The 13513-nt window shown below is 53.3% G+C and overlaps 1 protein-coding gene across 5 annotated transcripts in view; it reads left to right on the forward strand.

Annotated features, from left to right (window-relative positions):
- SLC24A3 (solute carrier family 24 member 3) overlaps window positions 1-13513 on the forward strand; it is a 427850-nt gene that overhangs the window by 373262 nt on the left and 41075 nt on the right. For all 5 annotated transcript variants that reach the window (XM_064475910.1, XM_064475911.1, XM_064475913.1 and 2 more), the window contains 2 exons: window positions 6298-6323; window positions 12954-13007. In XM_064475910.1, coding sequence (XP_064331980.1) covers window positions 6298-6323; window positions 12954-13007 — 80 coding nt within the window. The remainder of the gene's footprint in view (window positions 1-6297; window positions 6324-12953; window positions 13008-13513) is intronic.

The raw sequence follows: 13513 nt of genomic DNA on the forward strand, positions 1-13513 counted from the left end.
TTTCTAGTTTGTTTGTTGTTGTTTTTTAAGGAGGGAGCAGAAGAAAATAAGAATGTGCTCTTGTCTAAAGCAGTCATGGTTTCAAAAACATACAGCATGTTTGGTGCCTTTTCGCCTCCCCGTCAAGTGTCCCCCCTTTACCCCTGGTGACATTCTCTACAGCGAAGCATCAAGCCCAGAGAAGCTGGACATAGCCCAGGAGGCTCCCCCACGATGTGGGTCTCCCTCTGCAAGATAGGTGTCACCGTTTAGGTCCCGCTAGCACTCTGGGCTCTTCGGAGCATGTCCTGTGAGCCCCTACCCGTGGATAGTCTGCGAGCCTTACAGACCACCCACCCCCGGCTGAGGATGAGGATGGGCAGCTCAGGCCTCCCCACCTTCTTCTCTCTCCAAATTCCGGCAGGCCCAGACTGTCTCTGTTATGGAAATGTTACTGTAATTTACATAATCGTGTAATTTACATAAATGCAAATGATTCATTATATCGTCAATCTCACAGCTGCCCTAAAAGGAATACTTTATTTTTACCCTTCAGCTCTGCTTTGAGATCGGGGATTATGAGCATCAAGAGAAGGGAAACTTCCAGGGGGAGTGGACAGGCTTCTGAGGCAGGTTCCAGGTCACTCAGAGGGATCATGGACCCAGTCTGGGGAGTGCTGGCCACCTGGAGAAGGCACCAGCTGGGGGCCCCTCCGGGCAACCTGGGTGCTGGCAGGCATCAGGGCTCATCTGAGGTGACGCCCCCTCTGCTCCCTGTGGTCCCCCACTCTGAAGGGGACTCCATGCGGACAAGGAGGCACAAGTCAGCCGACCCGGCCACCCAGAGGCGGCCCGAGCAGCGCTGTTCAGTCCTGCAGCCCCGGGGCACGGGAGCTGTGGAGCTCCTGAAATGCTGCCAGTGAGACCGAGGAACTGAGTTTTTAATTAATTCAGTTGTACGTAGCCATCTTGGACAGCTCGTGCCTACCACCTTGGATAGCACAGCTGTGGAGAGCAGATCCTTCCAGCAAAACAAAACCTGCTTCCTCCCAGGCACGTGCTGGCTCCAACAAGCATAGGCCGCCTGCTTCCCGTGGGACTGAGTGCCCTGCTGAGTCTGTGGATGAAAAAACTGCACGGGGAACTATATTCAGTATCTTGCAATAGCCTATTATGAAAAAGAATAGGAAAAGGAACATGTGCATATATAACTGAATCACTGTGCTGTGCACCAGAAACCAGCACGACACTGTAAATCAACTCTACTCCAATCAAAACATAAAAAATAAATTTTAAAAAAAGAGGGGAAAAACTACAACTCTGCAAGCTAGCAGTTACGTGAGTCCCATTTTACAGGTGGCAAAACCGAGGCTGCAGGAATTCAGGGATTTGCCCAAGGTGAGGGAGCTATGATACCTCAGGTTTACCAGAGCGGGTGCATATGATGTACAGTCACATCACCCCTGCAAAGAATTCGGATTTTCCCTCCAACACAGTCTGCCTCATGCAGTCTGATTTTACCTCACCCACCACGCAATCCAACACCACGGGGGCGTCTGGAGCACGCACTTTACGTCCTTAGACTGAGCGTCTGCCTCCCCACTCCTGGAGTCCTTTCATTAAGATGACTAATCTTAAATGATGCAAAAATCTTCTCTCGCCCTTTCTGTGAGAGGAAAACGTCTTCGGCTCATGCTGATGACTGTCCTTCAGCCCCCCACCCCCACCCCGGCTCCACAGCCCTCTCCTATCAGACCCCCTCCTCTCTCTCCAGTTTAGTGATCCCAAGGCCCTGACGATCATAATTACATCTCAGCTCCCCCGGCCAAGCGGCCAAGTGGGAATGACTCCAGCAGCTGGAAGATTCTCACAGGCAAGGATGTTCAAGTTCCTTAAACAAACCACCTGTGGGCGTACGAAGGGTCACCTGCTTGGAAATCCCTGCCACTGAGAGGAGGAAGGACTTCCATCAGTGGTGCCGGGAGAGGGAAGGAGCCGGGGCATCGTGTGTTTGCTCCCGGACCCGGGAGGTGGTTGGCCGGACTGGGGGATGCTCAGAGGAGCCTCCCCTTTCCCGAGGGCAGCAGCTTGGACATTTCAGTTACACGTCTGTGTTTCTGCACTGCTCAGCGAACGTGGCCATTGGTTGAAAACCGTCGTCTCCTGCATCCTAACTCCGTCCTCTGGCCGCTTCCCTCCTCCTGTGGCCTGCCCTGCCTGGCTCAGGCCCGGCCTCCAGATCCTCTCGACTGCTACCCTTCTGCAGCCCCGCCACCGCCAGATGGGCCCAGCAGGAATCCTAATGCTGGAGTTCCTGTGTACTCTTCACAGGGAAACCATATCTGTGTCTGACAGCCGTTTTCCAGTGTATTCCGTCTGATTCCTCAAAGGGGATCGCCGTGGCCTCAGCTAGACCACCCTGCACCCTCGGTCCCCAAAGCTAAGGAAGTCAGGCCTCCATGTGGGCACATCTCCTGAGGGCATCTCCACGCTCTGGGGTGAGAAGTGTCTAAGGGGCTGCATCCCTTCCCAGCAAAGGGGAGAAGATGTGCTTTTTTACTATTACTTTCACTGCTCAGAATGCCAACAGTGCCAGTGATCACGGTCCAGGTTACAAGGTCTTCGCTTCCGCAAGGTGGCCGCACTGCACTCCTGGTCAGCCAACCCAGGGCCTGCCAGCCCAGCCTCTCCCCTCCTGCCCCCTCACCTGGGTGATCCCTGCCTGTCGTCCCCCTGCTGCTCCATCGTGAGTGGGCCGCTGCCCGGGCAGGCCCCTGGGATGCTCTGCCATCCAGGGATTCACCTGCCTGTCCCTCTCGGAAGAATTCTGGAGCAGACTCCAGCACTGCAAAGCTGGTTTCCATGGTACCCAACCGGTTCTCCCAGGCCTGGAGGAAGAGAGTGTTTTTTCAGATTCACGCCTGTGTGTTCCCATTTAGCACATCTGCAGAACAGGTGGAAAGCTTAGGGCGAAGGCAAAGGTCGCTCTGGATGAACCACGTGTGGGTCAGAGAGCAGCCCCCTCCCCCGACCAGCGTGTGCAGCAAATGGGGGTCCAGATACCAGTGCCAGCCAGCCCCACAGTGTCCTGGAGCGATTGTGGGCCTGGCCCCAAACAGCCAGCAGAGCACAGAGAGCTGCTTTCCCAAGGCTTGTTTTCAAAATCCCTCCTGGGAAAAGGGTGGGTCAGCTCAGAAGGCGGCTAGGCAGGTCCCTGGACTGGGGACTGTGTGTTGGAGTAAGAGGAGGGACCCACCCGACCCCATCTCAAGACGACGGGCAGGCGCCGCCTCCAGGCCGCCATCTCGCCCCGTGACAGCCGTGGGCTGGCTGCAGGCGTCCGCGGGAGGCTGTCTGTCTTGAGGTGCTTGCCCTCCTTCCAGGAGATTTAACGGAGCTACGAAGGGGACCTGGTCCGACTTCCTGTCGACCTCCCTGACCTGCCTGCCTGGGCAGCGCCGCCTGGCGCGGGGCTGGGACGCGAGCGCCACCTAGTGGGGCCGGCTGGAACTGGGGGCGCGGTTTCTTGCTTCAGGTGCGCGAATGATTTTCTTCTGCCCCAGTCACCCCGCCCTCGTGGGTGGCGGAAGATGTCTTCTTTTACTCCCAGAAAGAGCGTGGGAATACAGAGGGACATGAAGCACTTGTCTTAAGAGAACTAAATAAAATAAAATGTGTAAGGAATAAGAAGTCCGCTCCCTGCAGCCATCAGCGACACCCCGTGAGCCGTCTGCTGCACACGCTGGTGGGGGCTGCTCTCTGACCCACACGTGGTTCATCCAGAGCGACCTTTGCCTGCGCCGACCTTGGCAGACACGGCGGCCCCAGGCCCCGTCGGGATGGTCCGGTGACGTGCCCTCCGGAAGGAACACTGTGGGCAGGGCCCCCTCCCCCGTTTCAGTGCTGAGTTGTGTCCGTCCGCTGGTCGGCCTCCTCCAGGCTCCACCAGACACCGGAGGGAGGGCGTAGCTCACCCTCCGCCGCCTTTCTCTCCACCAACACGCCTCTTTCCGCTTAGGTTTCCTTAAAGGCCTGATCTCTAGCCCTTTTATCCATTTGATTGTTCTTTTTTTTGACGCCTCGCATTCCCAGCCAACCCTCTTGGAGTAGTGGGGTACAACCCAGACCGCGATCGCTCCTGGGCCACGAGGTCGCCGAGGCGTCGGGGCTCCGGGTGCTCAGTGGCCGGCGTCACTGCCCCTGAGGTTCGGAGGTTCCCCATCGCCCGTTCGCTGGTACTTGCATAGATGCCTGCATTTCTCGCTCCCCGACTGCCTCCCTGAACCACACCCCCACCTCCAACACCCCGGGCCACAGCCATCACCTTGACGTCAGGCTCCAGGCTCTGTCCTTAATCGTGTGTCTAGTCCAGTCTCGTCCAGGCGTGCCCCACTATTTCTGATTTATTGTGTTCCCTGTAAATTCTGTCCTCACTTTGGAATCTTTTGCACAATTAAGCCCATTCTGATTTTTTTCCCCACTGATTCAATCATTGAGACAAAAATCAATAGCTGAGACAAACGGATCTCCGCCCCCACCTGTCAACTAGATGGCACAGTATAAGGCTTCCTCAAGGCTGCTTTCACCTTACAGAGTATTGGCTGCCTTCTCCGTAGACGGAAATTAGGTTGGTCCCCTAATAAACTCTTCACCAGTATCTTGTGCTCTTAAGTGGCTACAAATTGATTGTTCCAGCCGGCTGCCCAGGACCGATACTGGATTAAGTTCAATTAATAGAAAGCATTTTCCAGCTTAAATCATTTGTTCTGTTCCCTGATTTCTTGGATTTTTTGAAAGCCAGTGATTAAAGGTGACTGAGTAAGGGCCTCCCTGGGGAATGGACTCCAGGCCGTCCAGCTGGGAGCCTGGGGGGCTCACCTTGCTTCTTTGTTTCTCTTCCCGCTCTGCTTGGACATTCTCATCCAAATGTCGGCCTGCTGGATCCGACAATGACACGTAACAGAACGACAAACTAATGAAGCCGCTGTCTTTTTCAGCATCTTGTTGGGAAGAGCGGGTTACAGATGAGGGTGGCCCGTTTCTCCCCATCCTTCTCTGTGCTTCTCTGGGATGATTGGAGGGGGTTCCTTTTATGTGCCTTCTGAGCCGTACCTGCTGGTCTTTGAGGTTTTCTCTGTGTCTCCCACAACTGGCGGTGGTTATAATCGCTGGTTGCTGAAGCAATGCCAAGTTGTCAGCCGAGTTTACCATCTCCGTGTGGTCGACACCCTCTACGCCCAGAGGGTTCTGCCCTGGAATATCCTGAGGGCCACTGCCCCTGCTGGAAAGACACTCAGAGGTGATGGCATGCAAATCAGTGGTGTCCTGTGAGTGTGCAAAGGAAGAACTGTGAATCTGCTTGGATGAAGTTTGAGGGCGTTCGTCTTGTGTCAGCATCGTGCCATCTGGGCACATAAGGGTGTCACGGAAAAACGTGAAATTAAGAGCCAGGGCTGGGTTCTAGGACCAACTCTGCAGCAGACGGAGCAACGCCAGGAAAATTCCTCCTGTTCTCTGTGGCTCCACTCCCTGTATAAATCAAAGGGCTAGGATTCTACCACTTTTTCCCCCAAAATGAGGAGTGATTTTAGATGCGTTATGGACGAGGGCTTAAATAAATCCAGTCCTGCTGTGTGATCCTAACCGATTGGGGGAGGTCTCTGTCTGGCACTTGTGTGCCTTCCACGGCTTCCGATCCTCGCTAATCCCCTCTCACAAAAGGGCAGGCCTGTGGCTGAGGACACCGGCACCAACAGTGTCCCGCCAGGGTTTTCACTGTTGTTACCGCATTGAGTGTTTCTTCTCTCTCCGCTGTTGCCAAGTGGTGCTGATTCTCCACTTCTGGTCGTGATGCGAAATTTTCTTTAAAAAATAAATTCTTTTAAGGAAACAAAAGAACAGGTTGACCAAAAGAAAAAGATGGAGTCCACGGAAGTCCGAGTGCCTCCATAAAAGTGTGAAGGTGCCGTACGACACGCAGAGATGTGCAGACACTTACAGGTGGCCCAGAAGGGGCGAGTGTTTGGGAGCACCCAGCAGCTCCTGCATCCATCCCCTTGCAGAGCTGAAGTCCTGCAGCGCATCTGGCCGTACTGAGCCAGGCTGGAGGGGCTTCCCGCTCACTCCACCCTTGGAGAGAAAACACAGGAGGGACGGGATGGCGTGATGCTCTCGTCTCGTGCCCACCGGTGCTGCGTCCTCCAGCCCAGCCCAGCCCCAGTTCCCCCCAGCCAGCAGCAAGGGCGGATAACGCGCATTTGTAAAGCGTGTGTGTGCATGTGTGTATCTAATCTTCTCTCCTTTTGATTTTTTTCACAGTTCATTTATGATGAACAAGTTTCCTGGTAAGTCCCTCCTTTTCCCTCCCGGTTTCCCCTCGCTGTATTGTAGAGACAGTGGATGCAAGACCAGGGTCAGGGTTTAGGAAAGAGGTGGGGGCGTCAGGGTGGCTCGGAACCTTCTGGCCATCTCAGCAAAGAAATTAACTCAGCTTGCACGGAGTGGAGACCTTCCCCCTTGGCTGGGCTGCTGGGCTTCCTGCTGGGGTCCTCCTCTCTCTTGGGCTTTGTCACCCAGGTCAGGCGGTGCGACGTAGCTGTGTCTTTCTGCACCAGCCATTGGCTAGGCCATGGTTAACACTTGGCAAATATTTTCCAGTTGTCCAAATCCCATCAGCATTTTCCGAATACCATGTCTGTCTCAGGAACCAGAGGTGGAGGCACGTCAGTGACCTTTAACGCAGTAAAATTCTGCCTGACATTCAAGGTCTTAGAGCTCTGACAAATCAGTGATTTTTTGATAGATTTTTTTTTAAATTTTGCTCAAATTAAATATATAGGAATATTTGCATTGGGGTCAATGTCCCAATCCCCTTTTCTGAGATGGGTTCTGAGCAAGTCAAATATGTTTGAAATGGAACTAGAAATGGGGTTTGCTGAGCATGTTCGTTATGTTTTTCCAATATTTGATCTGTGGGAGTAAGATTATGTGAAATAACGTCTCAGAAATAGGTATTTGCGGCGCTGTCGGTAGACAACTTTCATGGTTTTATATAATGCCAAGGATGAGACAGAAAAAGGACAGAGCCCGCGGGTCTTCATTTTCAGCAGAATGAGCACTAGCTTTGTTGGAGCGACACCTCTGTGATTTTCAGAATCTGTGATTTTCAGATGGTGCAGCGGGGAGCACATTGCGTTGACCATGAATGTTACACACTATCCAGGGTGTTAAGATACTTTTGCCCCCTCTCTCGTCTGTCCAAGAGGGCGAGGAGGAGACATCTGGGAGGACTTCTTTTTAAGACAGTCTCAGGGGTGAGGAGGGTACAGCTCAGTGGTAGAGCGCGTGCTTAGCATGCAGGAGGTCCTGGGTCCAATCCCCAGTCCCTCCATCAGAAAAAAAAAATTTTAAAAGACACAGTATCTATATTGTGTATATTGTGTATGGGTATATATATATATATATACCCATAAAAAATATTGACCCATAAGAAGGGAGTCTTCTCCGAATAACCGTGATCAACAGGCTGAAAGGGAGCAAGACGCCTGGAAGCACCTCAGGTCAGAGGTCAGAGGCCAGAGGTCAGGGAGAACCTCCTCACAGAACCCACCTGCACGTGGCCGCCAACTGCAGGGGTGACATCTCCCCCGTCCTTGGGGCTGAAGTGCAGCACAGGAAAAGCTGCAGACATGGTCCCGCTCAGACCAACGGCTCGGTTAGTGCAAGCTCCACCCTGCCTTGGCAAACAGGAGGTGCTGACTTGTGGCTCAGGGTCACTGCTCTCTGCTAACATCGCTGCCCGAAAGACAAACAAGTTATGATCACAGTCACCCTCGGAAATGTTTCTGCTGCTTTTGTGCAGAAAACCTTAAGAAAGGATGTGCACGGGTGGTGTCCCGTCTGCCGGTCTTAGAGGGCGCCCTCTCTCCACGCCTCCCGGGCTTTGCTCGTGGAAACCACGGCGGGGGGATGCGTGGACTACAGCAGTCCTTACCCTCAAGATGTCTTCTTGGGCATTTCAGATGGGATAGAGCAAGACAGGAGAGTCTGTTTCCTCTTCTTTCCAAAGGCTGGCCCTCCAGGGATGTTAGGACCTTAGAACCTGGGGTCCTGGGCTAAACCCCAAGCCTGTGGCAAGTCAAGGCCGGATTCTGAGGTCATCATACCCTCTGCCTGAGCACCCTGGCTCCCACTGAGGGAGCAGGCGGGAGGACCACAGGTGCATGAGCTGCAGATTCCCGAGCAGCTTCTGTGCCAGCCTGGGGTAGGCTGGAATCATAACTCGTGCGCAGATGTAGCTGCGGGAAGAACTCAGGGGCAGGTTTCGTGGCACTGGAATGTCACTCTGAGGCCACTGGGCTGTCACGTCATTACTGTTACGCGTGGATGCGCAGCTGGCGAACACTCTTCACGTGAGCGAGGCTGAGAAGTTAAAGTCCGCCCCGTGGTCCGTAGCTGCTCTGGGACCTGCAGAGATTTCAGCTCCTCATCTGAATGTGAAATATACTGAACTTGAAGATACTTTTTTCTTCTCCACATCTCTTACTTCCCTACCCAGCCAACCACAAGTATTTGTTTGGGTGAAAGGGTGTGTCTAAGAGCTGGTCTCTCTCGTTTCTCTCTTCCAAGGCAGATTCCTCAACTGGTGCAATTAAAGCACATTTCAGCATTTCAATAGTACCTGAACCAGTAAATTCAGTTTCTTGTTGTGGAACATTCCAGTATGTTCTAGCAATTTCAAGGCAGGTAACCAACTCACCCCAAATCCTCAAAGGAAACTAATTTCGGTTGTGTTTATTCTGACACTAGAGTGCAGTCTAGGAGGAAAGGAGTCTTGTCAAATACAAACACACCAGGACAAAGTATCCCCATCATGCATGGTTTAGATTCCACTCCCATTCCTGCAGCGTCATTCCACAGCAAGTCACACTCAGCCAAGAAGTGGTGGTTGGAAGATTTTTGGTAGCAGGTAATAGAAACCCAGCCACAAAGGCTTAAAGAAATAGTGGTTTATTTTTCTTGCCTAACAAGTACCCCAGATGTGGGTGGTACGATACATCTGCATTTCTCCTGGCCTTTCCCTAACGGTCCCAAGATGGCTGCTGTGGTTCCAGCCATCAACTTTGGATTGAAGGCAAGAAGGAAAAAGAAGGGGCTATGGGGTTTCACTTAACACCTTTCCACTTTATATCTCTTTGGTCACACCTGTGTCTGCCTTGATCAATAAGTGGCCCGGGGAAACAGAATTACAACTTTAGGCTAATTATTCATCGTAGAGGCGGGCCCACCCTCCTTGAGATCGAGGGTCCCCATTTACTGCCTCAACATAGTGGGGTTCTGTTAGCAGGACGAGGCAGTTGGGTGCTTTTCTGTTAGACAGTTATCCCGAAAGACATCTAAGCTAGAAAGCGTCAGAGGTCCACGTGCAGGGTGTGTGTGCAGCCTGCGCAGCGAGGCAGCGAGGCCACGAGCCCACGGCGTTGCGGGAAGGCATTTAGACTGTGTTCTTGGAGTGTCTGGAGGCCTGACGAGAGAACGAAAGGCCCCAGATTGATGCCTTTGTTGTTTCTTCAAGCAAGTCGTGACTCTGGGAGAGAAAGGAGAGTCTGGGGACACGACCTGGACACCGTCCACCTGCGTGGTGTCGGAGACCAGCTTTGGCTGTTCTGGACCCTGGTTAGGAACTCGGAGCCGTGCCCTCCGGATGAGAACAGGGAGTGGCAGGGAGGAGCCCTCCGCCCGGGAAAGAACAGCCTTTGGCAGGAGAATCGGGGCAGCTGTAGGTGGTTCACAGTGGGAGTCTGTGGGAAGGAAAGAACAAACCCAGATCACACACAAGGCCAGGCCCTCGGAGGACAGCGGGTGCGCTGTGGCCAGGAGAGGCGGTGGGGACCACCCGTGTGACTTCTGAGGTCCGCATGTGGAGTCACTTCAGGTCCGAAGCACCTGCTGGATGCCTCCTTCCATTCCAGAACTAGACAGAACACAAAACCCAGTGCGGCCCTGGCCTTGGGGCTGTCTGGGGCCAGAGGGGAGCAGACATGGAGTCATGGTGTCATTTGCAGGTATTTGCAGCACTGGGGACAGGGGTTGGGGGCATCGAGGAGGGACACCAAAGAGCATCAAGCCAAGACACGATGCTCCAACCCTGAATCAGGCAAAAGCAGAGGGGATGGCAGGTTAACAGCAGAGAGGCCGCAGGGAGGCCCCGAGTCTGGGCGCCAACGAAGCAAACCTGACTCATCAGCAGAAGAGGGAACCCCCATCTGACAGGCACCCCTGAAATGTGCCGGCAGAGAACCTCACTCACATGTTGCAGTGGAAGGGTTTGCTTTGAGTGAAAAATCCGAAAGATCTGAAGGAATCAGAGGGTGTAAATGTGCCTGTTGTAGGTGCTGGGCTTAACTCAGCCCACCTGGAGTGTTCTGTTGGCATTGGCTTGTTCCCCCTCCCCGAGTCTGCTAACACACATCTGAGCAATTTTGTGGCTTCTCTTCAGATCCTGGGTGTCTCTTCCTTCAGAATGAATGCTGGGAATAAAAGCTCACTTTTTCCAGTTACGTTGATGCCATATCTGCATTGATTGCAGTGAGATAAGAACCATGTTCAGGCCATCAGAGGTGTTTTGCAAGACGTTTAGGGAAGTCTCACCGTGTGCAGATGAGCTGAGGGCTGCTCTGTGCCGGGGAGGGAGCGGCTGTCTGCCTGCGGGGAGTCTGTTGGGGAGGCCGCTCTAAGGAGAAACCAGATTACTGAGCCAGGAATCTGGTGTCAGGAGTGGGGTCAGGTGACTGCTAGAAACAGTCATCAGATATAAATAAGTAAATAAACAGGATAATCACAAGCAGGGTCATGTGATAGAAAGTGAAGGAGGAGTAGGCAGGGAAGACTCCTTGGAGGAGGTGACACTGAAGCTGATATTTGCAGGATAAAAGTGACTAACCAAGAAGTGAAGGGAAAAGCATTCCTGGCAGAGGGGACAGGAAGTGCGAAGGCTCTGGGGGGAAGGCAGGGGCTTGGCGTGTGCAAATGAAAGGAGCCACTGGAACGCAGACAGACGAGACGCAAGAGGATCTGGAGAAGGAGGAAAAAGAACCAGGTCTTGCCAGGAGGTGGGGGGCACCTTTTATTTTTTTTCTCAAGTATGTTGGGAAGTAATTGAAGCATTTCAAGCAGAAGAATGACATGATCCAGAAGCAGCCAGAAACCGGTTCAGAGGCTGAAGTTAAGACGGACGAGGGAGGTAGCAGTAGAGAGGGCAGACACCAACAACTCAGGAAATCCCGGACACTGGGTCCTGGTGGACGTGGCGGGGGGGGCAAAGCTGGGCTCCCCAGTGACTTCCAGATGTGGGGCTGGACTGCCCAGGGCGTGGTACAGTCACTGAGATGGGAAGCCCTGGAGAAACGAAGCGAGTGAGCAGGGACTAAGAATTCTCTTCTGACGCGCATTTAGATGCCGCGTGGAGGGGCCGTGTTGACAGGTGGATGGATACGTGACCCAGAGCTGGAGAGGGGTGTGGGGTGGACGTATCGGCTGGTTTTACAGCAATAGGACAAGGTGACATCACCTGGGGAGAACGTGCAGGGGACAAGAGAAGGGGGTCTCGTATTTAGCAGTGGGACTGAAGAAATGAAGGAGACAAAGGAGAGAAAGCAGACGTTAGGGGACAGGAGGAGAACCAGGATGGTGGCCCCTCAGAGTCAGGAGAGGAGAGTGTTTTCTCAGGGAGGACAGGGGGTCAGCTTCAGATGCTGCAGAGACATTGAGCAGGATGACAGAGAACCGTCCCTGGGGCTGTGCACATGGAGGTCGCTGGTGCCCTGGACAAGCGTTTCAGGGGATCCATGGGTGTGGAAGTTAACTGAGAGATTTGCCAAGTAAACGGAGGTACTGACTGGAGTGCTCGCACCCCTTTGAGAAGGTTCGCTGAGAGACGCGGAAAAATGTGGCAGAAACTGGAGGGGATTGGACCCCCGACTTCCTTCCGTGGCATCGCCAGCACCTTCTGTGACAGATGCGTGTTTGCGTAATCATTCCCACCCACCGCACGGACGCACTCACTGTGACTCACGCGCCCAAATGCTCAACTGATGACCATCTTGCTTCTTTCCAACACCTCATTTTTATAAAGTTCTGCGACCAAAAAAAAAACCAACCCTGTGTGTGCATCCTGTTCACGTTTGACCACATATTTCCGTAGGATTGACTTCTAGACACGGAACTCAAAAAGCAAAAAGGAAAGAAAGCCGTAACCTAGAATTTCTCATAGTCCATCCTCCAGGAACCTGTGTTCTTGAAGCCAAAGTGACTCCTTCAATTAGCCAGTTAAGTTCTGCGGCTGAAGAGGCACCTAGACGTCAAGTTCCCTTGCGTTTTAGCTGGAAGTTACTAAAATGGGAAAATAGGGGAAGTAGTCAAAGTATCAGAAGTTCAAGGTACATTCCGGAAGATTTCGGGGTTTTTTTCTTTCTTTCTCTTGCCTATTTCCCCACTCGTTCATTTTTATCCTTCTTGTCCCCTGGCCAAGGTGCTTCCCCCTCCGTCCCCCCTCCCTCATGTATGCTTTGCTCCCAGGTATCTAACAATCGGTTGCCCCAGTCAGTTCCTCTGGTTTGTCCTTACATCTGCATCATTTTAGTGAATGACTGAGCTGTGGGCAGATTTTTAAATATAGACTTACATTCAACAGTATTGTAGAAGGCTCACTGTGTTCCACAAACTCTTTGGGGTGAGTGAGTAACAGAGAAGAGGGAGCATTTTCCTTTTAAAAGCAGAGGAGTGAGAGAGCGGTCCCTGAAAGCCGGGTGCAGCGTAGGAAATGTCCGCAGAGCAGGACGCGCCTGCGACCCGTGGGCTCGCCCGCCTCCGCGTCGCCGGGCTCGGCTCCCGCGCTGCGTGTTTGAGGCCGGCCTGGGCGCTGCGCGTCTGCCGGGGGCGGCTTCCATCAACTGACCATCTTGGCTGGTCCGCAGGTGGGAGTCTCTGGTCCTCGTGCTCATGTACCTCGTCTACATCGTCATTATGAAGTAAGTAAAAGGCCTTGGTGGTTCCTTTCCCCACACTGTCCTCGCTCCACACCGTGTGGCGGTGCAGAGGGAGGGATGGGGAGAGGGCGGGGGCCCGGGTGGTTTGGGACGCGCAGCCGTCTCAGGCTCCCTGGCCCCCTCGGCACCCTTCTAAGAACCACTGCAGCTTCCACTGGTAGCAGAAGCGCAGACCCTGCCACCCACGTGTGTGACAGAACCAGAGCTTCGGGGTTTCGTCTGAGAAATCTCTCAAAACCTCGCCCCTCTTCAGGACCGGGCAACCTAGCTTTTGGCTGTGCCTTCACTGTCTTTCATAACAAGAGAGGAGGTACAACTCAATGTGCTGTGCTTCTGTATAGGTGGAGGGAAGGTGGGACCAGAGCTGGATAAGAGATGACTAAAACCATGGATCGAATATATGCGGACATCCAGTATTCATACTGTATCAGTCACCTACTGCCACCTAACAAATAATCCCCAAACTTAGTGGCTTAAAACTGCAGACA

This window comes from Camelus dromedarius, chromosome 18 (genome assembly GCF_036321535.1).
Source record: "Camelus dromedarius isolate mCamDro1 chromosome 18, mCamDro1.pat, whole genome shotgun sequence".
NCBI classification, from domain to species: domain Eukaryota; kingdom Metazoa; phylum Chordata; class Mammalia; order Artiodactyla; family Camelidae; genus Camelus; species Camelus dromedarius.